Below are 27,126 nucleotides of genomic sequence, written 5' to 3'. Positions count from 1 at the left end.
GACATCACCAGTGAGCCCTACCCCGAGCAGGTACATTCTGCAGGCAACGCAAGGACCTCTTCCTAACTCAGCATAAAGATAACTTAAAACATCCACCTGGGGGGCTTTCCGCATGCAAAAGATACAGAGGACGTGGGAGGGCCTGAGAAGTAGACTGAGCCGGAGCGAGGAGGCCGTGGGGAGTGAGGGTCCCACCTGCCGCCCAGGCTCCTCTCTGAAGCTGAGCAGTTGGTGCTCTCAATGTGGAAAATTTACAGACGAGAGCAGCCTACCACCGCGCGAGTTTCCGAGCAGCCTACCGCCGTGCCAGTTTCTCTTGCCTTTCTCAGCCTATGTCACATATTGTAGACATGTGACTCACTGCATTTTTTTTCTATCAAAATGGGATCACAGACTCACAGTTTTGTGACCTTAAACACCATCATCAACATTCTTCTGCAGCCCCATTTTGGGGGACTCCCTGAGGTTTCCCTGCACCTACATTTTTGTGAGCTCCAGGAATTTCTATAAACCACATTCCTGGGGGTGAGACTTCCTGGCCAACTATGCCAAATGCTTAAAAATTCAAAATAATTTACCCACTTTCATTATCCATGAACATGTGCTATGAAAAAAATTCAACACAGAAACAGAGAAAGTCAAGAGCTGTCGCCGCCTTCTCCCCAGCCCCAGGCCCTGCTGGAGGTTAGCGTTACAAAGCCCCTGTCCTTCCAGATAAGCGCTGCCCCATAGGAACATAATGGGAGCCCAGGTGTCAATTTAAATTTTCTCTTTTTTTTTGAGACGGAGTTTCACTCTGGTTGCCCAGACTGCAGTGCAATGGCGCGATCTCGGCTCACCGCAACCTCTGCCTCCCAGGTTCAAGCAATTCTCCTGCCTCAGCCTCCCGAGTAGCTGGGATTACAGGCATGCACCACCACGCCCGGCTAATTTTGTATTTTTAGTAGAGACAGGGTTTCTCCATGTTGAGGCTGGTATCAAACTCCTGACCTCAGGTGATCCGCCCGCCTCGGCCTCCCAAAGTGCTGGGATTACAGGCGTGAGCCACCATGCCCAGCCCAATTTAAATTTTCTAAGAGCTGCATTAAAGAGAAAACAGGTGAGATTAATACATTATATCTAACCCAATACACCAAAATTATCATTCCAACACGTGTCTGTGTTAAGAGTTACTGGGGACAGAGCTCAAGTCTCTCCTGCTGTACTCACACTCTTCCCATGGAACAGGACAGACGTGCTGGGGGTCCCTGTGTCAGCCCCACGCAACCAACCCTCCTTCTACCTCCCGGCTGCATCTTCCTGAACTGCCCATGAGGAGCTCGGAAGTTGTCGGTTTTTCATCATTACCAGCATCACAGTCCTTGCAGGCACACGTGTGCATGTGTACACACGTATGAGGATTCTGACATAAGGCTGCTGTACTGTCCCTAGGAAAACCACATTCCACTCCGTAGAGGCGGCAAGGGAGACAAACAAGGGAGGAGGACGTGGTTCTGCCCTCGGACGATTACCATTTCATTCCCAAACTGTCCCCTGAGCGCACAGATACTGAACCAAGAAAACAGAAGGAGAAGCAGGTGTCCGTCCCTCCACGGGGCCTCACCAGGCTCGCACCCACCTCCCACTCCTGGAAGAGGCGGATCAGGTACTCGTAGTTCCGGGCCCGCAAGGCCAGGTGGTCGATGAGCAGCAGCATGCAGAGGGGGTCCTCATCCGGCTCGAGACTTCCGGAGGCAGCACAGAGAGCAGAGCAAAGGGGAACAAGGGCATGGTCAGGCTGAGAGTGGGCCTGCAGCCAGGACAGAGAGCGTGGACGGGCTTGGCCCTGAGCAGACACTCACCTCAGGATGAGCTTGCAGTACTCCAATGCCGTGCGCGGGCAGCCTCGCTTCTCCAGGAAGCTCATCTGCTTGTAGAGGGCCAGGTAGAAGCTCCTAGATCGAAAATAGTTCCACATGAATTACAGCGACACAAAGGAGAACGCTCTCTGCTCAGCGCCCCGGCCAGCACCCACTCCACCCCGCCCTCTGCTCAGCACCCTGGCCAGTACCACCCGCTCCACCCTGCCCTCTGCTCAGCGTCCTGGCCAGTACGACCCATTCCACCCCACACACTGCTCAGTGCCCCAGCCAGCACCCACTTCACCCCGCCCTCTGCTCAGCACCCCGGCCAGCACCTGCTCCACCCCACACACTGCTCAGCGCCCCGGCCAGCACCCACTTCACCCTGCCCTCTGCTCAGCACCCCGGCCAGCACCCGCTCCACCCCACACACTGCTTAGCGCCCCGGTCAGCACCCACTCCACCCCACCCTCTGCTCAGCGCCCCGGCCAGCACCCGCTCCACCCCCATTCTGCTCTCTGGGTTCTGCTGGCATTTCCTACGTGCCCGGCACACAGAGATCCATGTCTGGAGAGGAGGTGTGTGCTCTCCTTGTCCTTTACAGAGTTATACATGAATTTGCATACTGAAAATCAAACTTCTTTGAAATCTTTTTTTTTTTTTTTTGAGACGGAGTCTCGCTCTGTCACCCAGGCTGGAGTGCAGTGGCGTGATCTCGGCTCGGCTCATTGCAAGCTCCGCCTCCTGGGTTCATGCCATTCTCCTGCCTCAGCCTCTCCGAGTAGCTGGGACTACAGGCGCCTGCCACCACACCCAGCTAATTTTTTGTATTTTTAGTAGAGACGGGGTTTCACCGTGGTCTCGATCTCCTGACCTTGTGATCCACCTGCCTCGGTCTCACAAAGTGCTGGGATTACAAGTGTGAGACACCACGCCCCGCTGAAATCTTTATCTTGTTTTTTTGTTTATTATTTATCATTTACGGGAATAGAGTTAAAATCTCTTGTTACAATTATGATCTTAATTTATCCTCCAATCTCAACAGTGGCTAACAACAGCACTCAGGGTGGATACATGGAGCCCTGCGACTTTCGGATGCTGGTGGGCTGCTACTTCCATCAACAGCCCACTGTCTCTTTCGTGTCGGGAAATATTAATATTTTATAATCTACTTCAAAGAACTAAGAATTTCACTGGAAGAGACAAAACTAACATAAAGAAAACCAGTGGAGGAAATTCAGACCCAGCACACAGTGCAGATGATCTGTGCAGAACGGGTCAGTGCACCTTGGCTTGCCAGGAGGGCTGAGAGGGTAGGAGCGGATCCCACAATGCAGACAACCCAGGGCGGCCAGAGAAACAGAGCGCTGCACACAGGAGAGGCAGGACAGCGGACAGAAGCTGGTCTGCTCCACAGAGGGCCCACAGGACAGGCTGCGGGAAGGCCTGGCGGAAGCCAATCTAGGTCTGACCAGCGAGGCCTGATGCCAGAGGGATGCCTTTAGGGGCAGAAGTATCTGAAAGAAGAGAGACCTCCACATGCTGTTGCTCAGCACAGGGGAGCGAGGGTCAGGCTGACTCTGAGCTCCTCACTGATTTAAGGTCAAACCTGCAAAGCCTTCCAAAGCTTCTAAACTTGCCAGGGATGGGTTTTCTCAGCCAAACATAGAAGGAAATGCAATTGCAGAGCCCACTGTGGAGATTTGGTTTCTCAGGCTCACTTCTTCTTCTTCTTTTTTTTTTTTTTGAGAGACAAGGTCTCACTCTGTTGCCCAGGCTGGAGTGCACTGGCACCATCTCAGCTCACTGCAGCCTCGACCTCCTGGGCTCACTTGAGTGATACTCTCGCCTCAACCTCCCAAGTAGCTGGGACCACAGGCACGCTCCACCAGGCCTAGCTAGTTTTTAACATGTTCTGTAGTGGCCGGGTGCGGTGGCTCACGCCTGTAATCCCAGCATTTTGGAAGGCCGAGGCGGGTGGATCGCAAGGTCAGGAGATGGAGACCATCCTGGCTAACACGGTGAAACCTCGTCTCTACTAGAAAATACAAAAAATTAGCCAGGCGTGGTGGCGCGTGCCTGTAGTCCCAGCTACTCGGGAGGCTGAGGCAGGAGAATGGCTTGAACCCGGGAGGCGGAGCTTGCAGTGAGCCAAGATCGCGCCCCTGCACTCCAGCCTGGGTGACAGAGCGAGACTCCGTCTCAAAAAAAAAAAAAAAAAAAAAAAGCTGTTTTGAGACTGCACGTTGCCACGGTGCTCAGACTGGTCTTGACACCTGGGCTCAAGCAACCCTCCCACCTCGGCCTCCCAAAGTGCTGGGATTACAGGCGTGAACCACTGTGCCCAGCCAGGCTCACTTCTAACACAAACATTTATTTTTATTTTTATTTTTTTAAGAGATGGGGTCTCACTATGGTGCCCAGGCTGGACTTGAACTCCTGTGCTCAGCAGACCTCCCACTCTGACCTCCAGAGTAGCATCAGGCATGTCCACAGACAAATGTAAACCTGGGCTGAGACAATCCAGTCCCTCTATCCTTAAGCCGAGAGAGAGGAAGGTGGGTCACTTTGGACCTGTGGGCCCTGGTCCACCCTGGAGGGCAGCCATGAGGTGCCCATTGCACCTCCCCCAGCCTCACTTGCAGGAGAAGGGAAGGGGAGCTGTGTCACCTCCAGGGCAGCTGCACTCACCTGTTCTCGGGTCTGCGGTAATCCAGCCGGCAGGCCCCACTGGTGAGACTGAACAGGGGGTGGAACGCACATTCCATGCTGTACAGCGCTCTCTCTGCGGGCACAGGGACGCCAGGGGAGGGTGTCATGGCCACACACGGCAACCACGGCCCCTCCTTTGATAATGGACAACAAGGAAAGGTCTGGGCGGAAGGTCACGAAACTAGAGTCCTGGACACTGAGAGGGCAGACATGCCTCTGGGCACCCTGGATGCCACGCTGCATTTATTTCAACCACAGAACTTGTGAGCTTGACACGGTAACATTTTCAACACCATGAGGCACAACTGCTGCCACGTCCTGACAGAACCAGGCGTCCATGTGTGCAGCACAGATGTGTCCACCTAAGACTGCGTGTGCATGCTGACGTAAGCACTATAATTTACAACAGCCCACACAGCCGTCAACTAATGATGGATACACAACATGTGGTCCGTCCACACAGTGGAGTATTACTAAGCCATAAAAACGAACGACGTTCTGATCCACGCTACGATGAGGATGAACCTTGAAAACTTCATTGTAAATAAAAGCCAGAGGGGGGGGCGTGGTGGCTCACGCCTGTAATCCCAGCACTTTGGGAGGCCGAGGTGGGTGGATCACAAGGTCAGGAGATCGAGACCATCCTGGCCAACACGGTGAAACCCCATCTCTACTAAAAATACAAAAAATTAGCCAGGTGTGGTGGCGGGTGCCTGTAGTCCCAGCTACTCGGGAGGCTGTGGCATATATTAAACACCAACAAACAAAAACTTTAAATGGGTAAGTTTTGTGCTATGTAGGTTGTATCTCAATAAAGCTGTCACGGATATCCTGACAACCCCTGTCATCTTACACCATCGCATCTGTCTTGATGGCTCGAGGTGCTCCCACAGCTGAGGGGAATGGGGTGGGGGCTCTGCCTTACCTACGAGGTCTCGAGCCATCTCCTGATCCTCTTGAAAGCGGCAGGCATCGCTGAGCTGCAGGAGTGAGTCAACGTGGTAAGGGCTTGTCTGGAGCAGAACCTACCAGAAGGGAGGACAGCCCTGGAGGAAAGGCACTCAGCAAGGCCCCAGCTCCCAGGCATGCCTTTTTTTCAGACATTTAAAACCAGCGGAGGCTGGGCGCAGTGGCTCACGCCTGTAATCCCAGCACTTTGGGAGGCTGAGGCAGGAGGATCACTTGATATCAGGAGTTCAAGACCAGCCTGGCCAACGTGGCAAAACCTGGTCTCTAATAAAAATACAAAAATGAGCCGGGTGTGGTGGCATGTGCCTGTAATCCCAGTTACTTGGAAAGCTGAGGCAGGCGAATCGCTTGAACCCGGGCCGAGACTGCGCCAATGCACTCTAGCTTAGGCGACAGAGTGAGATTCCGACTCCAAAAACAAGAACAAAAACGGGGGAATTACCAGGGTCGACACTCACAACGTCCCCCCAACTCAAAATAGGCTAGTTATTATTGCTAAGCTGAACCAATTATATGACTTAAAGCAAGAACTCAGAACCTGACATGCCCAGGCCAGGGGCCACCTAACTCCCCACTAAGCCCCAAGAAAGAGGAATAGAAAGCAGCAGCCTGCTTTTCCCACAGGGCGATGACGGCGAGCTCTGCGGGGGCTGTCCGGGGGCCGCCCGGGGCTGCGCGAGGGCTGTCCGGGGCCTGTCCAGGTCCGGGGCTGCGCGGCGGCCGCCTGGGGATGTGCGGGGGCCATCCGGGGCTGCAAGGGGAGCTGTCTGGGGGCTGCACGAGGGCTGTCCAGGGTTGCGCGGGGGCCGCCCGGGGGCTGTCTGGGGCTGTCTGGGGCTGCGCGGGGGCCGTCCAGGGCCGTGCGGGGGCTGTCCGGGGACTGCGCGGGGGCCGTCCGGGGGCAGGGAATCTGAGCTGCTCCCCTGCACTGAGCCGCAGGAGGCAAGGGCAGCAGTGAGAAGCCCCAGAGTCCTGGGCCTGCGTCACACGGCACTACTGCGACGGTCCCCAGGAACGGCTGAGAGAGCAGCGCTCCAGCCTCTCCTCTGAGTATGGATGGAGCTCGCTTGGCCTAGAGCCTCCGAACACATCTCCTTCTGGTCACAGGGCCAGACCGCCCTGCAGAAACTGGCATCCTTCCTGTTGGCAAGGGCAGGAGGCAGCACGCCTCCCCCAGCCACCAGGGAAGCAGGCGGCCCAGGGCAGTGGTGGCTACACGGCCCCTGCTCCTGTCAGGGGCTGCAGGGACCACGCACCACGATGTTGTTCGGCTCCATAGACTCCACGGCCACCAGGAACTTGTGCTGAGCCTGCTGGTACTCCTCACTGTGCTCAAACGCAAAGAAGGAGAGGCCTTTTTTTGATTCCAGCAGCCGCATGGACAGACCTGGGAGGGGAGAGTGCTCAGGGAGGGTGTGCCGGGAGCAGGGACGTGGGCAGCTCCAAGCACAGCCCTCACCTTCGTGGTGTTCTGGACGAGGCCTCTGCGATATCGACAAACTTGACCTGAGTGTGTACTCACACGTATCACCAGGTCCAGGCACCTTCCCAAAACACCTGCCGTCTGGTCTACACCAGGAGACGGCATCTCGTCTGCTTTAGTTTCCTATCAAGACGTGTTTCCCTCCAGAACTCGGATACAGCTCTAGCCCCACTGGCCTGGAGGGAATGTCAGGGACAAGGACACACACAGTCCACAGATCGCCAGATCTGACCAGGCCGAGCACTGTCCCCAGACCACGTCTGATTGAGGTGAATGTCCGGGGTGGCTGTGGAAGGACAGGGTTGGAGTGCGGTGGCACAGCTAGCCACAGCGCCAGGCCTCTGAAGCCAAAGAGCTTTGTAACGTGTGGCCACCCTCTCACTTTGCTCCTCCTGTCTGACTGGGTGTATGGGACGCAGTTTCTTCTGATAAACCTGGAAAGCTCAGCCTCCCAGGACCTCCATGGACTAGGTCCCCCGTAGTGATACCTTCTTGATGGCCCTGCCCAAGGCCCCATTCCTGCAGGAACACGTGGCCATGGAACCCGTCTGCAGTGAGCAGGGGTTCCTGCCAGGAAGGGAAGGGGCTGTGAGCAACGGGGTTCACCTTCTGACAACACAGGCCTCGCTCCTAGATGTGTCCTTACAGAATGTATACAGGCAATCTCCGGCACCCCCACAGACACAGGCGCAGGAGAGGCGGGCATGGGAGCCATGGCAGCACTGACAGCAGCAGCCATGCCGATCACCAAGGGCACCGCACAGCTCCCTTCCCACAAGCTGTCCTTGCCCTGGCCCCTGAGGGCCCCCACAGTTCAGCCACTGCAGAGTGGAGGCCAGTGTGGAAGGCCTCCTGACACTTCCCCACACCACACAACCAAGCACCCAACACTCCATGCCTGTCTTCACTGTTGCAATTTATCTTAAAATCACTTATCAGTTTGCAATAATATACAAAATATTGCAGTTTAAAATGAACTTGATTGCTTCCATAAGGGAAAGGTCGATGGCAGAACGGCAGGAAGAACCTGTGTTAAAAGACAGTCACACAAAGACTGTGCCTGGGAGGCTCCGTGTTGAGGTACTGGGCCAGGCCTCCAGCACTCAAGCCCTCAGTGTGGCAACAAACAGTCACACACTGCACACCGGTGCTCCTGGAGCAAAGAGTCTCGGCTCAAGAGGCACTGACGCCCCTGGTGCCCAGCGCAGGCCGGTGCACAGACCACACCCCACCCCCGCCGCCCTCCACCCCCAGCAGCCTCTGCAGACCCTCACCTGGTTTGCTGTACCAGGGCCAGTGCACAGACCACGCCTCCTGACCCTCCATCCCCAGCAGCCTCTGCAGACCCTCACCTGGTTTGCTGTAGCGGGGCCAGGTGCTTTTAGGGGTGGTCAGCCATGTGCACTTGGGGTATACGCGTTGTCTCTGCCGTGGCCTGGGGAGAACGGGACACAGGTACAGCTTTACATCCTGTGGTGTGTGGGGACCAAGGCTTGGCTGCCTGATCCCTGCACGGGCTGTGGAAGCAAAACTGAGGGGCAGAGAAGGCATGTGGGGCAGGGTGGGGACGCATTAAGGACAGGATGCAAACAAGCGTCAGCAGCTACTGTGGGACGGGTGCAGCAGGGAGGGCCCCATAGAGAGAAAGAAACAATTCTGGCTGGGCACGGGGGCTCACACCTGTAATCCCAGCACTTTGAGAGGCCAAGATGGGAGGATTTCTTGAACCCAGGAGTTCGAGACTGGCCTGGGCAAGACAGCAAAACCCCATTTCTACAAAGGATTTTAAAAATTAGCCTGGCGTGATGGCCTGCACCTGTGATCCCAGCACTCCAGCCTGGACGACAGAGCGAGGCCCTGTCTCAAGAGGAAAATAAAAAAAGAAAATGAAAAGAAAGACAACAACATGCTAATATCCACATGCCCATCACTCAACTTAAGAAACCAACCATCTCTGAGGTAACAGCAGCTCCATGCCTTTTCCATGCTGCCCCACCTGCCCAGCTCAGATACCACCTGACCAGTGCTTAGAGTGGGCCTGACCCCTGTGGCAGAGACCCCCAAATAACAGAGGTCAGGGCACTCTGCCTGAGCACAAAGGCACCGGAGAGGTGGGGTGTGGCAGCCGCGGCAGCACAGACAGCAGCAGCCATGCCCACGGTCACCATCAGCACGGTGCAGCTCCCTTCCCACGGGGCCATCCCTGCCCTGGCCCCAGGCCCCCCACAGTTCAGCCACCACAGAGTGGAGGCCAGTGTGGTGGGCCCTCCTGACATGAAGGTGTCCCCAGCCTACTTCTCCTGCCTGTAGCACACGCCCAGGCCTAGGAGAGTCAGCCCTTCAGCACTCTCCTGGGCCAGATGTACAGAATCCCAGGGATGGCCTGACCTGCGGTAAGCTGTCCCACAAAACAAGTAAGGAAGCCTCCAGAACAGACCCAATGAGGCAGCCTGGGCAGATGCCAGGAGGGGGTAGGGGACAGGAGCCTGGAGGAGCTCTGAAGGCTGGCAGGCACCCTGAGCAATGGGAGGAGTGTGCTGAAGTGCGGGGGCGATGAGCTGACCGGGCTGTCGTAGCAGGAAGTCAGGGACCCAAGAGAAAGCAGTGCCTGTTATTCTGAGCTTCTGAGAGAACCACCAGAAGGAGAAATGGAAACAGGCCAGGTCTTTGTCTTGGAGGAGCAGGTCAAGGAATGAATAAAAAGGGAACTGTGGCTTCTCCATGGAAGTCTTTTGGTACGACTTAAATTTTTAAAGAAATAAATAAACAAAAAGTTTAATAATACTATAAAAATAATAAAGGCAATTACTGTCAACTAATTACTATGAATAATCCGTATTAATAGTTATAATACTAATTACTATAATTATAATTTGCAGAAATAAACCATGCAAAAATGTAAAGAAACGACCAAGACAGACCAAGCAGATGCAAACAAAGGGTGGGACGAGGTGGAGCCCTCAGCTCAGGGAAATGCAGATGACAAAGTGACATTTTAAAGTCTATTTTTCATTAATATTCCCGAAGAAACCCATCAACACCAAAAATGTAAAGTAAAATATAAAGCCAAACCTGTTAGAAATCCAGGGAAGGCGTGAACAACAGCATATGAAAACATCCTTGATCTACCCACAATCAAAACCGCAACACTTCTGCCCACACACGACGGCGGGTTTCCAAACCACTACCGTCGACTACGAGTAAGAAGGTGAAGGACCTGGGCAGACACTCAGTGTGAGCCACGTGACTCTACTGAAGGCACTGGCAGCATGCAGGATATATACTCATTCTTGGGCAGTTTCACAGAAATGCCTGCAGACACCGGGGACTGTAGCCAACATCCGGACACATGCTACCATTGGGGTGAGGAAATGACCTGGGTATACCATGGTGCAGAAACGACACTTAGGCTGGGTGTGGTGGCTCACGCCTGTAATCCCAGCACTTTGGGAGGCCGAGACTGGTGGATCACTTGAGGTCAGGAGATCGAGACCAGCCTGGCCAACATGGTGAAACCCCATCTCTACCAAAAATACAAAAATTTGCCGAGCATGGTGGCACTCGCCTGTAATCCCAGTTACTTGGGAAGCTGAGGCAGGAGAATCGTTTGAACCCAGGAGGCGGAGGTTGCAGTGAGCTGAGATCGCACCACTGAGCTCCAGCCTAGGTGACAGAGCGAGACTCCATTTCAAAAAAAGAAAACAATGCTTAGAACTCAGACGTGCAGGCCCGGCGCGGTGGCTCACGCCTGTAATCCCAGCACTTCAGGAGGCTGAGGTGGGTGGATCACCTGAGGTTGGGAGTTCGAGATGAGCCTGACCAACATGGAGAAACCCCATCTCTACTAAAAACACAAAATTAGCTGGACATGGTGGCACATGCCTGTAATCCCAGCTACTCAGGAGGCTAAGGCAGGAGAATCACTTGAACCCGGGAGGCGGAGGTTGTGGTGAGCCAAGATTGAGCCATTGCACTCCAGCCTGGGCAACAAGAGCAAAATTCTGTCTCGAAAAAAAAAAAAAGAACTCAGACGTGCAAAACCAGGGCATGTTATAGACCAGCAATACTCTCCATGGTCCAATAAAACAGGATGTGTCTGGCTGGGCGTGGTGGCTCATGCCTGTAATCCTAGCACTTTAGGAGGTAGAGGGAGGAGAATCGCTTGAAGCCAGGAGTTTGACACCAGCCTGGGCAACAAAGTAAGACCTTGTTTCTATAAAAAATAAAATAAAATAAATGAGCGGTGGCATGTGCCGGTAGTCCCAGCTATTTGGGAGACTGAGATGGGAGGATCACTTGAGGCCATGAGTTCAAAACCAGACTGGACAACCCAGCAAGACCCTGTCTCTAAAAAAATAAAAAAATAAAAAAAAAAGACAAAGCCTTCTGGACACTTCAATGGAGAGTCCAGAGGCAGAATATACCTCCTACATAAAGTCCCAGAAGCAGACACCCCCCTGCTCTTCTTCCTCTAAGGAGCTGAAAGACCCTGTGCTCCCCATTGCAGCCAGCCATCCTCATCTGGGGCTGCCCAACTGCTAAGAACTACTGAATGGACACAGATGAAACTTATCTGGGCCGGGCGCCATGGCTCACGCCTGTAATCCCAGCACTTTGGGAGGCCAAGGCAAGTGGATCACCTGAGGTCAGGAGTTCGAGACCAGCCTGGCCAACATAGTGAAACCCCGTCTCTACTAAAAAAAAAAAAAAAAAAAAAAAAAAATTAGCTGGGTGTGGTGGCGTGCACCTGCAATCCCAGCTACTCGGGAGGCTGAGGCAGAATTGCTTGAACCAAGGAGGGGGAGGTTGCAGTGAGCCGGGATCACACCACTGCATTCCAGCCTGGGCGACAGAGCAAGAATCTGTCTCAAAAAAAAAAAAAGAAAGAGAGAAAGAAACTTATCTCAGAACCTGAACTTCACATTAGTTTTGCTCTGAGAAGCAAAACTAGAATCTTTTTTTTTTTTTGAGATGGAGTTTCGCTCTCGTTGCCCAGGCTGGAGTGCAATGTCAAGATCTCAGCTCACCGCAACCTCTGCCTCCCAGTTTCAAGCGATTCTCCTGCCTCAGCCCCCCGAGTAGCTGGGATTACAGGCATGCGCAACCTTGCCTGGCTAATTTTTTGTATTTTTAGTAGAGACAGGGTTTCTCCATGTTGGTCAGGCTGATCTCAAACTCCTGACCTCAGGTGATCCACCCGCCTTGGCCTCCCAAAGTGCTGGGATTACAGGCATAAGCCACCACGACAAAACTAGAATCTTAAAATTTAACAGCTTTTGAAAACTTTTTTTTGAGACACGGTCTCGCTCTGTCGCCCAGGCTGGGGTGCAGTGGTGTGATCTCAGCTCATTGCAACTTCTGCCTCCTGGGTTCAAGCGAATGTCCCGCCTCAGCTTCCTGAGTAGCTGGGATTACAGATGCCTGCCACCACGCCCAGCTAATTTTTGTATTTTCAGTAGAGACGGGGTTTCACTATGTCGCCCAGCTGGTCTCAAACTCCTGACTTCAGGTGATCTGTGCGCCTCAGCCTCCCAAAGTGCTGGGATTACAGGCGTGAGCACCGTACTCAGCATGGCTTTTGAAACCTCATGCTGGACAAGGCAGTGTGAGGGATGGAGACCAGCTACTCTGCGCATCTCCACAACCCACGGTCACAGACAAGGTTATACACAGACAATCTGTGGACTCCCATTCAGATCCCAATTCTAAGGGTTACGTGTGCACTCTGGCTTTAAATACTCTCCCTCAAGGGTAAACTAGCTTCAGGAACCCCACCCCCGGCCAAGAGTCTAAGAAGGAATGAAGCGGCTGTGAGAATGCAGCTCAGTGTGGACCTTACCTTTGCTCCCCAAGGATTGCTCGGGCACCAAAATACCTTTTCAGTTCTGTGTCTGGATTCAAGTGTCTGGGGAATTGAAAATTATAGAAAGAAACATGAAATTATGTTCTAAGACGATTCCAAAAACTTCAGAAAGCCACCTAATAGTCAAGGAGAGAATACGGATTTTTGGCTTGAAAGGCAGCTTCCAGGCCTTTCTCTAAAATCACCACCCCAACCACAGCTGAGGCCTCGCCACTGCGGGCACCACGGGGAAGCTGCTGTCACCGTGCCGTGAGGGCGCTCGGTGAGTGCTGTGTCAAGAGGCACTGTGTGTGACACACGTCTGTTTCTGAGGCTGAGTCGGGGCAGTGCACGCACCCTGGGACTACACTACTGCGTCTTAACTGACTCCACGGCGCTTTTTTTTTTTTTAAGCTGGCAATAATTTCTGAAGTAGGGACAGCGATTCACTAAGCATCTGTAAGACCAAGAGACGAATAATCATCCAAGGATGACAGATAAGGAGGAACTTTGTGACCAGACGTGGTGGTTCACAGCTGTAATTCCAGCATTTTGGGAGGCTGAGGCAAGAGAATCTCCTGAGCCCAGGAGGTCGAGGCTGCAGTGGGCTATGATCACACCACTGAACTCCAGCCTGGGTGATAGAGAGATCCTGTCTCTTAAAAAAAAGAAAAAGAAGGAACTCTCTAATATACATAAGAAGTAAAGCTAAAAGTTCTCTGAAATATGGATGACTTCCTTTCCTCCTTGTTCCTATTTCCTTTTGTCGGGAGACAGAGTCTCGCTGTATCACCCAGGCTGGAGTGCAGTGGCGCGATCTCCATCTCAGCTCACTGCAACCTCTGCCTCCCGGGTTCAAGCGATTCTCCTGCCTCAGCCTCCTGAGTGGCTGGGATTACAGGCACCCGCCACCACATCCAGCTAATTTTTGTATTTTTTTTTCTTTTTTTTTGAGACGGACGTTTGCTCGTTGCCCAGGCTGGAGTGCAGTGGCACAATCTCAGCTCACCGCAACCTCCGCCTCCAAGGTTCAAGCAATTTTCCAGCCTCAGCCTCCCGAGTAGCTGGGATTACAGGCATGCGCCATCACACCTGGCTAATTTTGTACTTTTACTAGAGCTGGGGTTTCTCCATCTTGGTCAGGCTGGTCTCAAACTCCTGACCTCAGGTGATCTGCCCACCTCAGCCTCCCAAAGTGCTGGGGTTACAGGCGTGAGCCACCGGGCCCGGCCTATTGCCTAAATGAGTAATAACAAACTCATATTATTATTATTATTATTATTTTTGAGACACAGTCTTGCACTGTCGCCCAGGCTGGAGTGCAGTGGCACCATCTCGGCTCACTGCAAGCTCCACCTATTGGGTTCACGCCATTCTCCTGCCTCAGCCTCCCGAGTAGCTGGGACTATAGGCGCCCGCTACCACGCCCGGCTAATTTTTTGTATTTTTAGTAGAGAGGGGGTTTCACCATGTTAGCCAGGATGGTCTCGATCTCCTGACCTCGTGATCCACCTGCCTTGGCCTCCCAAAGTGCTGGGATTACAGGCGTGAGCCACCACGCCCAGCCAATAAACTCATATGATTTTTAAATAAAGATAGTACATTTTATTTTTCCTTTTTTAGAGAACCTTTTCCTCCCACAGAGTCTCTGTGGCAGCCACAGAGAAGGGCAGCCGCAGAGAAGGGCGGGGGCCACACCTGTGCTCCACGTAGAGAACGTGTTTCCTGGAGCTCAGGGGAGCTGGGCCGGGACGGTTCAACCCAGTGCTGTCCTCAATCCTCTCTAGGATGCGATCGATATCTTCTAGTCCGTTTTCCTAAAAGCCCCAAAACAACCTCTTAATCACCACACTGACATTATTTTAAATACTGTAACAATAACAAAATTATTTATCTTAAAAGAAACCTATTACATTGTATTTACTTCCTAAAGGACAGTATAAGTCAAACACTATGTACCATCCACACATTTAGAAAAAAGAAGAGATGTTTCCTAAGAAGCGCCCAGCATAGACAGAATCACAGAACCAGAAGGACCCTAGAAAAAACTGGGCATTCCATATCACACAGGTGTGCTCACCTCCTCCGGCAAACAGGGTTGGGACTTGTGGCTCCAACTAAACAGCAACAAAGCTACACCCTTGTCTCAGGACACAATCAGACGAGGACGAAGGGCAATGATGAAAACGTATTTTTTTCTGATGACAGACTAGCTCCAGTGGAGGGTTCTGTACCCACCATGCAAATAACCCATAAGCATGGGACAGATGTCAGCGCAAACAGCAAGTGTTCCACGGGTCACAGGAGCACCAGAACTAGAAGGGATGTCCCCATCAGATCACACATTCCCACAGACACACAGAGCAGAGCGCCGACCCGTGAAGGAACAAGGGTAAAAACAGGAAGCAGCATTTAGAAAGTAGCTTTTCCTTTTCTTTTTCCCTGATCTCTTAGTTATACTCCTAATAGGAAGGAATAAAAATACTAAGTAAGCTTCTTTCAACACCACCTTGAAAAACAGCCGGAAGAGAATGGAGAGAGTGTCAGGCAGAGGGAGGGGGCGTCAGGCGGAGGGAGAGGGGGCGTCAGGCGGAGGGAGAGGGGGCGTCAGGCGGAGGGAGGGGGGCGTCAGGCGGAGGGAGGGGGGCGTCAGGCGGAGGGAGGGGGCGTCAGGCGGAGGGAGGGGGCGTCAGGCGGAGGGAGGGGGCGTCAGGCGGAGGGAGAGAGCACAGCCAGTCCCGACTCACGTACCGATGCTTCTCCCGTGCTGCTCTTCTTGTTTTTCTGTTTTTTTTTCTTCTTCCGGAGTTTGCCACTTGCATTAGACTAATGATAGAAACACATTTTCATCAGTGGAATGAGAAGTAAATCTTAAGAACTAAGAATTAAAGCAGCAAGCGTGACTCCACCCTCATCTAAGCAGCCCCGACCTCTCCCTCCGTGTCCCAAAAGTCCCCTCAACTCACTCTCTTCTCTCCAGCAGGCACCTTCCCACCTCTCCGAGCCCCTCGGGCTGTGCTACAGCAGTTACAGCAGTCCCCAGGGCCCTCTGTGTCCAGCCTCACAGGCTCACAGGACTCTGACGGGGTCCAGCTCTCATTCCTCACTGTGTCGGCCACTCCCTGCCACACTGCAGCCACCCTGAAGACGGGGGCCTTGCTGTCCCCTGGCCGCCTCACACCGCACCTGTATCTGTGGTCCCCTACGCCTGCACCTGGCCAACCCCTTCTGACAGCAGGAAGGCTCCTCAAGAAGCCCCCAGGACCCCGAGCCTCAAGTCAGGACCCACCTGTCACTTCACATGTATGTTGCCCTCTCAACCAGAGGCTCCTGGGGGGCAACAGCACGTTCCCATCACCCAGCAAGCTCCCAAGAACACTTGTTGGATAAATGAACACAAGCTCTCCTTTTAGGGCCCCTCTTCTGTGCTGTGGAGCACAGCAGCAGGCTGTCTGCATCTCTGCCCATCACACGTTAACCTGACCTGCATGTTTCTTCAAAGTTCACTCACACCAGCACCCAGATCCACAACCCAGCCAAGCAAACGTTCGGGGCACAGTTAGGAAGAACACACGTGCGCGGCCGGCTAGGAAGAACACACGTGCGCGGTCGGCTAGGAAGAACACACGTGTGCGGTTGGTTAGGAAGAACACACGTGTGCAGTTACACACACTGCTGGGCAGGCACAGACTCTCCTGAGATGCAGGAGACAGGCCTGCGACCTTTACTCATTACATGCAAATCTCATCAAGGTTCCCAAGTAAATTTGGGGGCAACTAGCAGGTAACCAAAATGGAACTCAGAAGATTACACCTCCAAGGAAAATCACAGCACAGGATACATGTGGCTGGGTGCCTTGGAACTCTCCCGTCTGATGCCACCTCCTCACCACTCAGCCCCCCACCTGCTCTGAGGGCGCTGTCTCGGTGACATCTCCATCCGTCTTGCTCTCTGTGTTTCCACGCTGCCCCCTTCCTTTGTTCCCTGGTGCCGCAGCGTCTGTGAGCGCACAGCCAGACCTCTCCCCGTTCACCGCAGGGTCATCCTCAAGATCGTCAATGTTTATCTGGAAAAACAGGTTGGAGAAGAGCCAGGGCGTTACTTACAGTGTGAACGCTGATGCTGAGATATGAATAGTGAGATGTGAACGGGCTTGCGTTGGGGACGCCCAGGGTCAGTGCGAGACGCTGGACGGGAAAGATGCAAGAACCCGAGACTGTTGGACACAGCAGTGACTCAGCTCTGGCTCAGGGGGACTTTGTCAACAGCTCTACAGAAAGCCGGGGCCCCGAGGCTATGGGTTATCTCTGCCTTCAGAGATGAGGTAAGGAAGACTCCTCAAATACTGTAATTCACTCCATTTACAGAAAACCACCTGCAGGACAAAACGTTAAATATATATATTCAGCCAATGCATTAGAGTTCCTTCTTCCTCCTTTCTCCTCAAGCCTCAGCTCCTCTCCAGCAGCAGGCAGGAAAAAAAAGCACCAAGGACCCATCAACCTACATACTTTTCCTAATGAAAATGATAGGCCAGGCGAGCTGCTCGCGCCTGTAATCCCGGCACTTTGGGAGGTTGATGCATGCGGACCACTTGAGGTCAGGAGTTCAAGACCAGCCTGGCCAACATGGCGAAACCCTGTCTCTACTAAAAACACAAAAATTAGCCAGGCACAGTGGCAGGCGCCTGTAATCCCAGCTACTTGGGAGGCTGAAGTGGTAGAATCGTTTGAACCCGGGAGGCAGAGGTCGCTGTGAGTCAAGATTGCACCACTACCCTCCAGCCTGGGCGACAGAGCAAGACTCCATCTCTATGGGGGTGTAGCTCAGGGGTAGAGCATTTGACTGCAGAGCAAGACTCCATCTCAAAATAGAAAAAGAAAATGACATACGATAAAAATAATTCATACAATGAAACCTTCTCTCTCTCTCTTTTTGAGACAGAGTCTCGCTCTGTCATCCAGGCTGCAGTGCAGCAGTGTGATCTTGGCTCACTGCAGCCTTGGCCTCCTGGGTTCAAGCATCCTCCTGCCTCAGCCTCCCAAGTAGCTGGAACTACAGGCGTGAGCTACCATGCCTGGCTAATTTTTTAAATTTTTTGTAGAGATGGGGGTCTCACCACATTGCCCAGGCTGGTCTTGAGCTCCTGACCTCAAGCAATCCTCCTGCCTCAGCCTCCCAAAGAGCTGGAGTTACAGGTGTGAGCCACCACGCCAAGTCTGGAACCTTTTATAGCAGTGAGAATGAATGAATGAATGAACCACCACTGAACACACAATATGGATGAATCTTAGGAGTATAATATGAAATGGATAAAACCTCACAACATACATTCACATACAGATTGGAGGGGAGACAGGCAGTGGGAGAAGGGTAAGAACAGGAAAAGTTCTGGCTCCTCAGCTAGTGAGAGGCTGACCGGGCGCAGTGGTGGCTGACCGGGCGCGGTGGCGGCGCACACCTGTAATCCCAGCACTTTGGGAGGCCGAGGTGGGTGGATCATGAGGTCAGGAGTTGAAGACCAGCCTGACCAACATGGTGAAATCCCGTCTCTACCGAAAATAAAAAAATCGGCCGGGTGCAGTGAAGCGTGCCTGTAATCCCAGCTACTCGGGAGGCCGAGGCAGGAGAATTGCTTGAATCCGGGAGGCAGAGGTTGCAGCGAGCCAAGATTACGCCACTGCACTCCAGCCTGGGAGATAAGGCGAGATTCCATCTCAAGAAGAAAAAAAAAAAAAAAAAGAGGCTAACAGATTGGGTGTGGTGGCTCACGCCTATAATCCCAGCGCTTTGGGAGGCTGAGGCAGGAGGATCATCTGAGCCCAGGAGCTTGAAACCAGCCTAGGCAATACAGTGAGACCCCATCTCTACAAAAAATTAGCAGGGTGTGGTGGCACACACCTCTTGAGTCCCAGCTACTCAGGCAGCTGAGGAGGACTGCGTGAGCCCAGCAGCTGGAATCTGGAACCTGGAGTGAGCCGTGATCACACAACGGGACTCCAGCGTGGGCAACAGAGCAAGACTCTAGCTCTAAATTTTTTTAAAAAAAGCTAACAGAGACCAGCATCAACAATTCTTTATGAACTAGGAGATTCTGATGGATCCAATCGGATGCACAAAGGTTCAAAAATAAATAAAACTGCCTGTTTAATTTAAAACATCTTGAAAACCACAAAGCTCAGAAAACACAATCAGCTCCAAGCCCCACAGCCCTGAGATAGTTTCTGAAACAGAATTGAGACTTGGCTGCACCTGGGAAGACAGACACCCCGGCCGTGTTTGCTGAAGAGAAGAAAGCACAGGGCAGGTCTGTGCTCGCCGGTCAGTCGGCTTTCTCTCCAATGGAGGCTCCCACATGACAAGGATACAAGTCAGGAGTATCTTAAACGCCCGCTGAGACAAGTCAGGAGTATCTTACGCCCACTGAGACAAGTCAGGAGTATCTTACGCCCGTCGAGACAAGTCAGGAGCAACTTACGCCCGCTGAGACAAGTCAGGAGCATCTTAAACGCCCGCTGAGACAAGTCAGGAGCAACTTACGCCCGCTGAGACAAGTCAGGAGCATCTTACGCCCGCTGAGACAAGTCAGGAGCATCTTACGCCCGCTGAGACAAGTCAGGAGCAACTTACGCCCGCTGAGACAAGTCAGGAGCAACTTACGCCCGCTGAGACAAGTCAGGAGCAACTTACGCCCGCTGAGACAAGTCAGGAGTAACTTACGCCCGCTGAGACAAGTCAGGAGCATCTTAAACGCCTGCTGAGACAAGTCAGGAGCAACTTAAACGCCCGCTGAGACAAGTCAGGAGCATCTTACGCCCGCTGAGACAAGTCAGGAGCAACTTAAACGCCCGCTGAGACAAGTCAGGAGCAACTTACGCCCGCTGAGACAAGTCAGGAGCATCTTACGCCCGCTGAGACAAGTCAGGAGCAACTTAAACACCCACTGAGACAAGTCAGGAGTAACTTACGCCCGCTGAGACAAGTCAGGAGCATTTTACGCCCGCTGAGACAAGTCAGGAGCAACTTACGCCCGCTGAGACAAGTCAGGAGCGTCTTACGCCCGCTGAGACAAGTCAGGAGCGTCTTACGCCCGCTGAGACAAGTCAGGAGCGTCTTACGCCCGCTGAGACAAGTCAGGAGCGTCTTACGCCCGCTGAGACAAGTCAGGAGCATCTTACGCCCGTCGAGAAAATCCATGGCAGTACAGACGTGTTATGTAAAAAGAGCCCCTGACTTGAAAACACTGACACTCCACCAAAACGAGGTTTGTCCCATCCCAGCAGCACCATGATGGTGATTCTCATGGTGATGCCTCCTTCTGCCTGGCCTTTGCTGGCGAAGCTGGGGCCTAGGCATGGGCCGGCTGCCTTGCACCCTGCAGTAAAGGAAGAAAGCTGAAACAAAGCCTATTGTTGAAATGTTTCTAACCTGTGGGCGGTCACTGGTAAATTGGATCTACACCATCTCCAACATTCAACTGATGACGATGTCTCTTAGTGAAGCTGGGTGCTGGTTTACTTGTCTGTTTTTAGAGATAGGGTCTCACTGTGTTGTCCAGGCTGGCCTCAAATTCCTGTGGTCAAGGGATCCTCCTGCCTCAGCCTCCCCAGGAGCTGGGACTACAGGCACACGCCACAACACCCAATTTACTTTTTTTTTTTTTCTTTTTTTGAGATGGAGTCTTGCTCTGTTGCCCAGGCTGGAGAGCAATGGCATGATCTTGGCTCACTGCAAGCTCCGCCTCCCGGATTCAAGTGATTCTCCTGCCTCAGCCTCCCGAGTAACTGGGACTACAGGCATGTGCCGCCATGCCAGGCTAATTTTTCTATTTTTAGTACAGATGGGGTTTCACCATGTTGGCCAGGCTGGTCTCGAACTCCTGACCTCAGGTGATCTGCCCACCTCAGACTCCCAAAGTGCTGGGATTACAGGCGTGAGCCACCGCGCCCAGCCAACACCCAATTTACTTTTATTAACTCATGCTGACTTCCTAAGAAAAAAAATTCTTATTTTGACGTGTTTGACAAATCGAATTCATAAAAAGCTCTATGCCAAGCTGAACTTCAATGGAAAGGAGACTGTGTACACGGACAGCACGCGTGATGGGCTCAGGAGCCTGTACTGTATACACAGACAGCACGCGTGATAGGCCCGGGAGCCTGACTGTGTACACGGACAACACGTGTGACAGGCCCCGAAGCCCATCTGTGTACACGGACAGCACGGGTGATAGGCCCAGGAGCCCATCTGTGTACACGAACAGCACGTGTGACAGGCCCCGAAGCCCATCTGTGTACACAGACAGCACGGGTGATGGGCCCAGGAGCCTGTCTGTGCACACGGACAGCACACGTGATAGGCCTGGAAGCCTGACTGTGTACACAGACAGCACACATGATAGGCCCAGGAGCCTGTCTGTGTACACGGACAACATGTGTGACAGGCTCTGAAGCCCATCTGTGTACACGGACAGCACAGGTGATAGGCCCAGGAGCCCGTCTGTGTACACAAACAGCACGTGTGACAGGCCCCAAAGCCCATCTGTGTACACGGACAACATGTGTGACAGGCTCCAAAGCCCATCTGTGTACACGGACAGCACGGGTGATAGGCCCAGGAGCCCATCTGTGTACACGAACAGCACGTGTGACAGGCCCCGAAGCCCATCTGTGTACACAGACAGCACGGGTGACAGGCCCCGAAGTCCATCTGTGTACACAGACAGCACGGGTGACAGGCCTAGCTTTGCTTCTTCAGCGAAGTTTTGGTGATGACACATGATTTGCTGCAACCTCTACTGGCATGCATCAGCTCTAAAATGCTGTCGATCACCCTCAGACAAACCTTATTACTGGCTGGGCGCGGTGGCTCACGCCTGTAATCCCAGCACTTTGGGAGGCAGAGGTGGGCAGATGGCAAGGTCAGGAGATCAAGACCATCCTCGCTAACACGGTGAAACCCCATCTCTACTAAAAATACAAAAAAACTTGCCGGGCGTGGTGGTGGGCGCCTGTAGTCCCAGCTACTCGGGAGGCTGAGGCAGGACAATGGAGCGAACCCACGAGGCAGAGCTTGCAGTGAGCCGAGATGGTGCCACTGCACTCCAGCCTGGGCGACAGCGCGAGACTCCGTCTCAAAAAACAAAACAAAACAAAACACCTTATTACCTACCCAAAAGCTGTGCCTTTCATTAGTTTTAGGGTCTCAAATGGGGAACATTTCACAAGGTTCTTGTCCACGACTGATCTTCTTTAGGATAAAGCTCGATGAGCATTTCAGTTAATAACCAGGAAGGAGTTTTATCTTTTTTTAGGGGGAGAGGAAAATGTCCATTTTTCCTAAAAAAAAAAAAAAAAAAAAAAAATGGTGATTTTTAGTAGAGACGGAGTTTCACCATGTCGGCCAGGCTGGTCTCGAACTCCTGACCTCAGGTGGTCCACCTGCCTCGGCCTCGCAAAGTGCTGGGATTACAGGCATGAGCCACCGCACCCAGCCTGAGGTTGTCTTTGTTGGAACTTTTTTTTTTTTTTTTTTTGAGACAGGGTCTCACTTTGTCACCCAGGCTGGAGTACGGTGGCGTCATCTCAGCTCACTGCAGCCTCGACCTCCTGGGTTCAAGCGATCCTCCCGTCTCAGCCTCCTGAGTAGCTGTGACCACAGGTGAGTGCCACCACACTTGGACAATTTTTTTGTATTGTTTGTAGAGATGGGGTTTCGCCACATTGCCCAGGCTGGTCTCACACACCTGAGCTCAAGTGATGGATCTGCCTTGACCTCCCAAAGTGATGGGATTACAGGTGTCAGCCACCAACCCTAGCCTGGAATGTTTTATACTTTTAAAAATTCAGTATCTTTAATAGATAAAAGGCCTCAGATTTTTTTATTTCTTCACATGTCAATTTAGGATAAGTTTTATCTTTAAAGGAACTTGCCCATTTGTCTAACCTGGAAAATTTATTAGCAGGAAGTTCCTTATCGCCCGTTACTATCTGCACCATCTGTACCTGTGAACACTCCTCTCCCATCCCTGAAAATGGTAACGTACCTGGACCTTCCCTTTTTCCCTCCATCAGTCAATCTAGAGTTTTTGCCAACTCATCTTTTGAGAGAACCAAGTTTCGGTCTTACTGATTTTCTCCATTGTGTCCATATTCTATTCTATGCTTTCCCCTCTTTGATTAGTTTCTTCCTTCTACACATTTTGAGTTTAATTTGCTCTTTTTCTAGTTTAAGGTAGAAGTTTCAGGTAAATTTCTAGATTTTTAAACACTTTTCTAATTTAAAATTTACGATGATAAAGTTCTAATCATTGTTTCAGTTGCATCCCATAAATTTTGATAGGTTGCTATTTTCATTACCAATCAGTTCAAAAAATATTCTAGGCCAGGCATGGTAGCTCATATCTATAATCCCAGCACACTGGCTTTCAAAAAAAAATTGAAAAAATTAGCCAGGTGTGGTGACACCCACTTGTAGTTCCACCTACTTGGGAGGCTGAGGTGGGAGGATGGTTTGAGCCCAGGAATTCAAGATTACAGTGAGTTATAATTGTGACACTGAACTCCAGCCTGGGCAACAGAGCAAGACTCTGTCTCTAAAAAACCAAAACACACACACACACACACAGCAAAAACTGACAGGGTTGAAAGTAGAAATAGACAAATCCATAATTATTATTACGATTTATTTATTTACTTTTTTTTATTTTTTTTGAGACAGAGTCTCGCTGTGTTGCCCGGGCTGGAGTCTGGTGGCACAATCTCAGTTCATTGCAACCTCCACCTCCTGGGTTCAGGCAATTCTCCTGCCTCAGCCTCCCAAGTAGCTAGGATTACAGGCACCCACAACCATGCCTGGCCAATTTATTTATTTATTTATTTTTTTAGACAGAGTCTCGCTCTGTTGCCCAGGATGGAGTGCAGTGGCGCGATCTCAGCTCACTGCAAGCTCCGCCTCCTGGGTTCACGCCATTCTCCTGCCTCAGCCTCCTGAGTAGGACTACAGGCGCCTGCCGCCACACCCGGCTCATTTTTTTGTATTTCTTTAGTAGAGACGGGGTTTCACCGTGTTAGCCAGGATGGTCTCGATCTCCTGAACTCGTGATCCGCCCGCCTCGGCCTCCCAAAGTGCTGGGATTACAGGTGTAAGCCACCATGCCTGGCCCAATTTTTGTATTCTTAGTAGAGATGGGGTTTCACCATGTTGGCCAGGCTGCTCTCGAACTCCTGACCTCAGGTGATCTGCCCACCTCTGCCTCCCAAAGTACTGGGAGCTGCAATCCCAGCACTTTGGGAGGCCAAGGCAGAAGGATCTCTTGAGCCCAGGAGTTCAAGAACAACCTAGGCAACATAAAGAGATCTTGTCTCTAAATAAATAAAATTTTTTAAAAAGAGACACACCATGTCTCTCACCAATGCATTCACATTCATAACCATTTAGTCGTAACTGGCTGTTTACTGTCTCCCATACTTCTGTTTATCAAGAGCTATTTAACAGAATGCCAATAAACACTTTGATTATATTATTTCCAAATATGAGTTTTAAGAGCAAAAAAGTATGGAATGCTTAAATTAAGACTGATGTGTGCCACTGGATAAAATTCTCTGAAATTCCAAAGAACACAGCACGATAAGCAGTCATTCATCCATGGAAGCTGTTAGTGTTATTGACACTCAAACTCACTCCAGAAAGTCCACAAGGGTTTGTGTGGTTTCTGACCTTACGGACTCTTACTCTGTCAACTCACGAACCACACTTTTTCCAAATTCCCACCAACACAAATATAAATACCAAAAAGATTAAATATTTAAATGGGAAAAAAAAAGCATTAAAAGAACAAGCTGAGCACGATAGGGTACACTGTAGTCCCAGCTGCTCAGGAGGCTGAGGCAGAAGGATCACCTGAACCCAGGAGTTCGAGACCAGCAACCAGCCTGGGCAACACCGTGAGACCCTGTCTGCAACCAAAAACAAACAAAAAAAAAGCCAGGCGCAGTGGCTCGCACCTGTAATCCCAGCATTTTGGGAGGCCGAGGCGGGCAGATCACGAGGTCAGGAGATCAAGACCATCCTGGCTAACACAGTGAAACCCCGTCTCTACTAAAAATACAAAAAATTAGCTGGGCGTGGTGGCGGGTGCCTGTGGTCCCAGCTACTCAGGAGGCTGAGGCAGGAGAATGGCGTGAACCCGGGAGGCAGAGCTTGCAGTGAGCCGAGATCATGCCACTGCACTCCAGCCTGGGCGACAGAGCAAGACTCTGTCTCAAAAAAAAAAAAAAAAAAAAAAAAAAAAGTGACGTCAGGGAAGATCTATGTGAAGACACTCTAGAGAGATGGATGTGTAACAATGAGAAAAGTGGATCCAGTATCTTTCAGCACACAGAAATTAAAGAAGTTAAAGAACAAACACAAACCGAGAAAATACGTTAGAGACAATTGATAGCAAGCTTCCACGAGCAAAAAGACTGTCCAAACTCCCTATAAAAAGGCAAAGATATAAACAGGTTGTCACAAAGAGAAATATAAATGGTCAACGAATATATAGCTAGGTGCTGCATTTCACTAACAAAGAAGTGTAAAATAAAATCATGTGATATCATTTTTGACAAATTACATTGACAAAAATTTAAAAAGACTTACGGGGCCAAGCACAGTGGCTCATGCCTGTAATGCCAACACTCTGAGAGGCCAAGGTGAGAGGACTATTTGAGCCCAGGAGTTCAAGGTTGCAGTGAGCTAGGATTGTGCCAATGCACTCCAGCCTGGGCAGCAGAGCAAGATTCCATCTCAAAAAAAAAAGCTTTCAGTAACTGCTGTGAATCTAGCAAATTACTGAACCTTGACGGAGGTCTTGGGGACCACTAAAGGTGGACTTGATGCGAGAAGGGCAGTCAACCAAGCATGGTGACTCACGCCTGTAGTCCCAGCACTTTGTGAGGCTGAGATGGACAGATTGAGCGCAGAAGTTCTAGACCAGCCTGGGCAACAAGGCGAAACCTCTTCTCTACAAAAAAGAAAAAAAAAAAAAAAATTAGCCGGGCGTGGTGACATCCACCTGTAGTCCTAGATACTCAGGAGGCTGAGGCGGGAGGACCGCAGAGCCCGCAGAGGCAGAGTTACAGACGGAGGCCAGGGCTTAGGAGAAAACGTCACAGGACCGCAGGAGCAAACCATACAGTCAAACTGTTACTTCCCTGTGCCAGAAACGAGCTGCCGGAGATGCAGCAAAGAGTAAGACTAACCCGCTGGGTTAGGCTGATGGGGACGCAGCGAAGAGCAAGGCCCTGGGTTAGGCAGAGTTGTTGTGAGGATTAAAGGAGAATGCTCGCAGAGGCCTGGCAAGTCCTCAACCCTGGAACCGAGAGAAGGCCCCTCTAGACTCGAGAAAGGGAAGCCCCACCGGACTCCTGCCCCTACGCCATGGCCCCACCCCCACGGTGGCCCCAGGCCCCCATTTAACCCCGCCCACGCCATCGCCTCGCCGCCCCCCCGTCTTTAGCCACGCCCTCTAGCGTCACGGCCCCACGACAGCCACGTGGCCGCAGGCCCATTTAATCCCGCCCACGTCGTGGCCCGGCCCCGCGGACGTTGGCCCCGCCCTTGGCATCAAGGCCCCGCCCCCTCCACAACCCGGACCCGGCTTAACCCCGCCCATTCGGTCGCCCCGCCCCGACGGCATGGCCCCGCCCCATCCATTAGCCCCGCCCACCTCGCCGGGGTTAGAACCCAATTTAACTCCGCGGCCCGCAGTCTTCGCCCCACGCCACCGCCCACCCGCGTCGCCCTGGCCCCGACGCACGGCCCCGCCCTCCTCACTGCGGCTGGGACCCACGTCACCCTTCCCACCCCTGGCATCACAACCCCCGCTCCCCGACCCGGCTGGACGCTCGCCCCGCCCCAGAACGTCAAGGGCCACCCCACCCCCACCCGGGCCGCCGCTCTCCTCACCAGCTCGAAGCGGTTGTTGACTCGGACGCCCTCCTTCCCTGCGCCCCCGGGACGCCGGACACCAAGCTCCCGCTTGGGCCCTTCTTCTTCCGCGTCATCGTCATCACGGAGATCGAACTGCAGGGCGCCGGGCCCGAGGGGCTCCTGGCCGCGCTGTTCCCCCCTCAGCCTCCGCAGGGCCCGGCGCGACATAGGACCGAACGACCACGACGTCTGGAGAGAGGGAGAAGGAAGCGCAGAAAACTCCTCTGTCGGCGCGCCTGCGCACTCTTCGCGCGGGGTGGGGGGCGGGGGAGCTGGCTGCGGCGCCTGCGCGCTCCTGGCGCGGGGGT

The 27,126-nt window shown here is 52.5% G+C and overlaps 1 protein-coding gene across 9 annotated transcripts in view; it reads right to left on the bottom strand.

The window, feature by feature from the left end:
• TCF25 (TCF25 ribosome quality control complex subunit) overlaps positions 1-27,126 on the bottom strand; it is a 36,722-nt gene extending 9,596 nt beyond the window's left edge. For 3 of the 9 annotated variants that reach the window (XM_055364603.2, XM_055364607.2, XM_055364608.2), the window contains exons 1-11: positions 26,795-27,109; positions 16,752-16,913; positions 15,599-15,673; positions 14,546-14,664; positions 12,845-12,910; positions 8,358-8,440; positions 6,779-6,909; positions 5,479-5,578; positions 4,533-4,626; positions 1,842-1,934; positions 1,604-1,724 (exon numbers count right to left, since the gene is read on the bottom strand). In XM_055364603.2, the coding sequence (XP_055220578.2) occupies positions 1,604-1,724; positions 1,842-1,934; positions 4,533-4,626; positions 5,479-5,578; positions 6,779-6,909; positions 8,358-8,440; positions 12,845-12,910; positions 14,546-14,664; positions 15,599-15,673; positions 16,752-16,913; positions 26,795-26,986 (1,236 nt within the window). In that variant the 5' untranslated portion in view covers positions 26,987-27,109. Of the gene's footprint in view, positions 1-1,603; positions 1,725-1,841; positions 1,935-4,532; positions 4,627-5,478; positions 5,579-6,778; positions 6,910-8,357; positions 8,441-12,844; positions 12,911-14,545; positions 14,665-15,598; positions 15,674-16,751; positions 16,914-26,794 lie in introns of all 9 variants that reach the window. The other 6 variants (XM_063700416.1, XM_063700417.1, XM_055364601.2 and 3 more) reach the window with 5 other exon arrangements.

This window comes from Gorilla gorilla, chromosome 18, assembly GCF_029281585.2.
Source record: "Gorilla gorilla gorilla isolate KB3781 chromosome 18, NHGRI_mGorGor1-v2.1_pri, whole genome shotgun sequence".
NCBI classification, from domain to species: Eukaryota; Metazoa; Chordata; class Mammalia; order Primates; family Hominidae; genus Gorilla; species Gorilla gorilla.
Note: the sequence above shows the minus strand (reverse complement) of the source record. Positions and strands in the feature narration are given on the sequence as shown.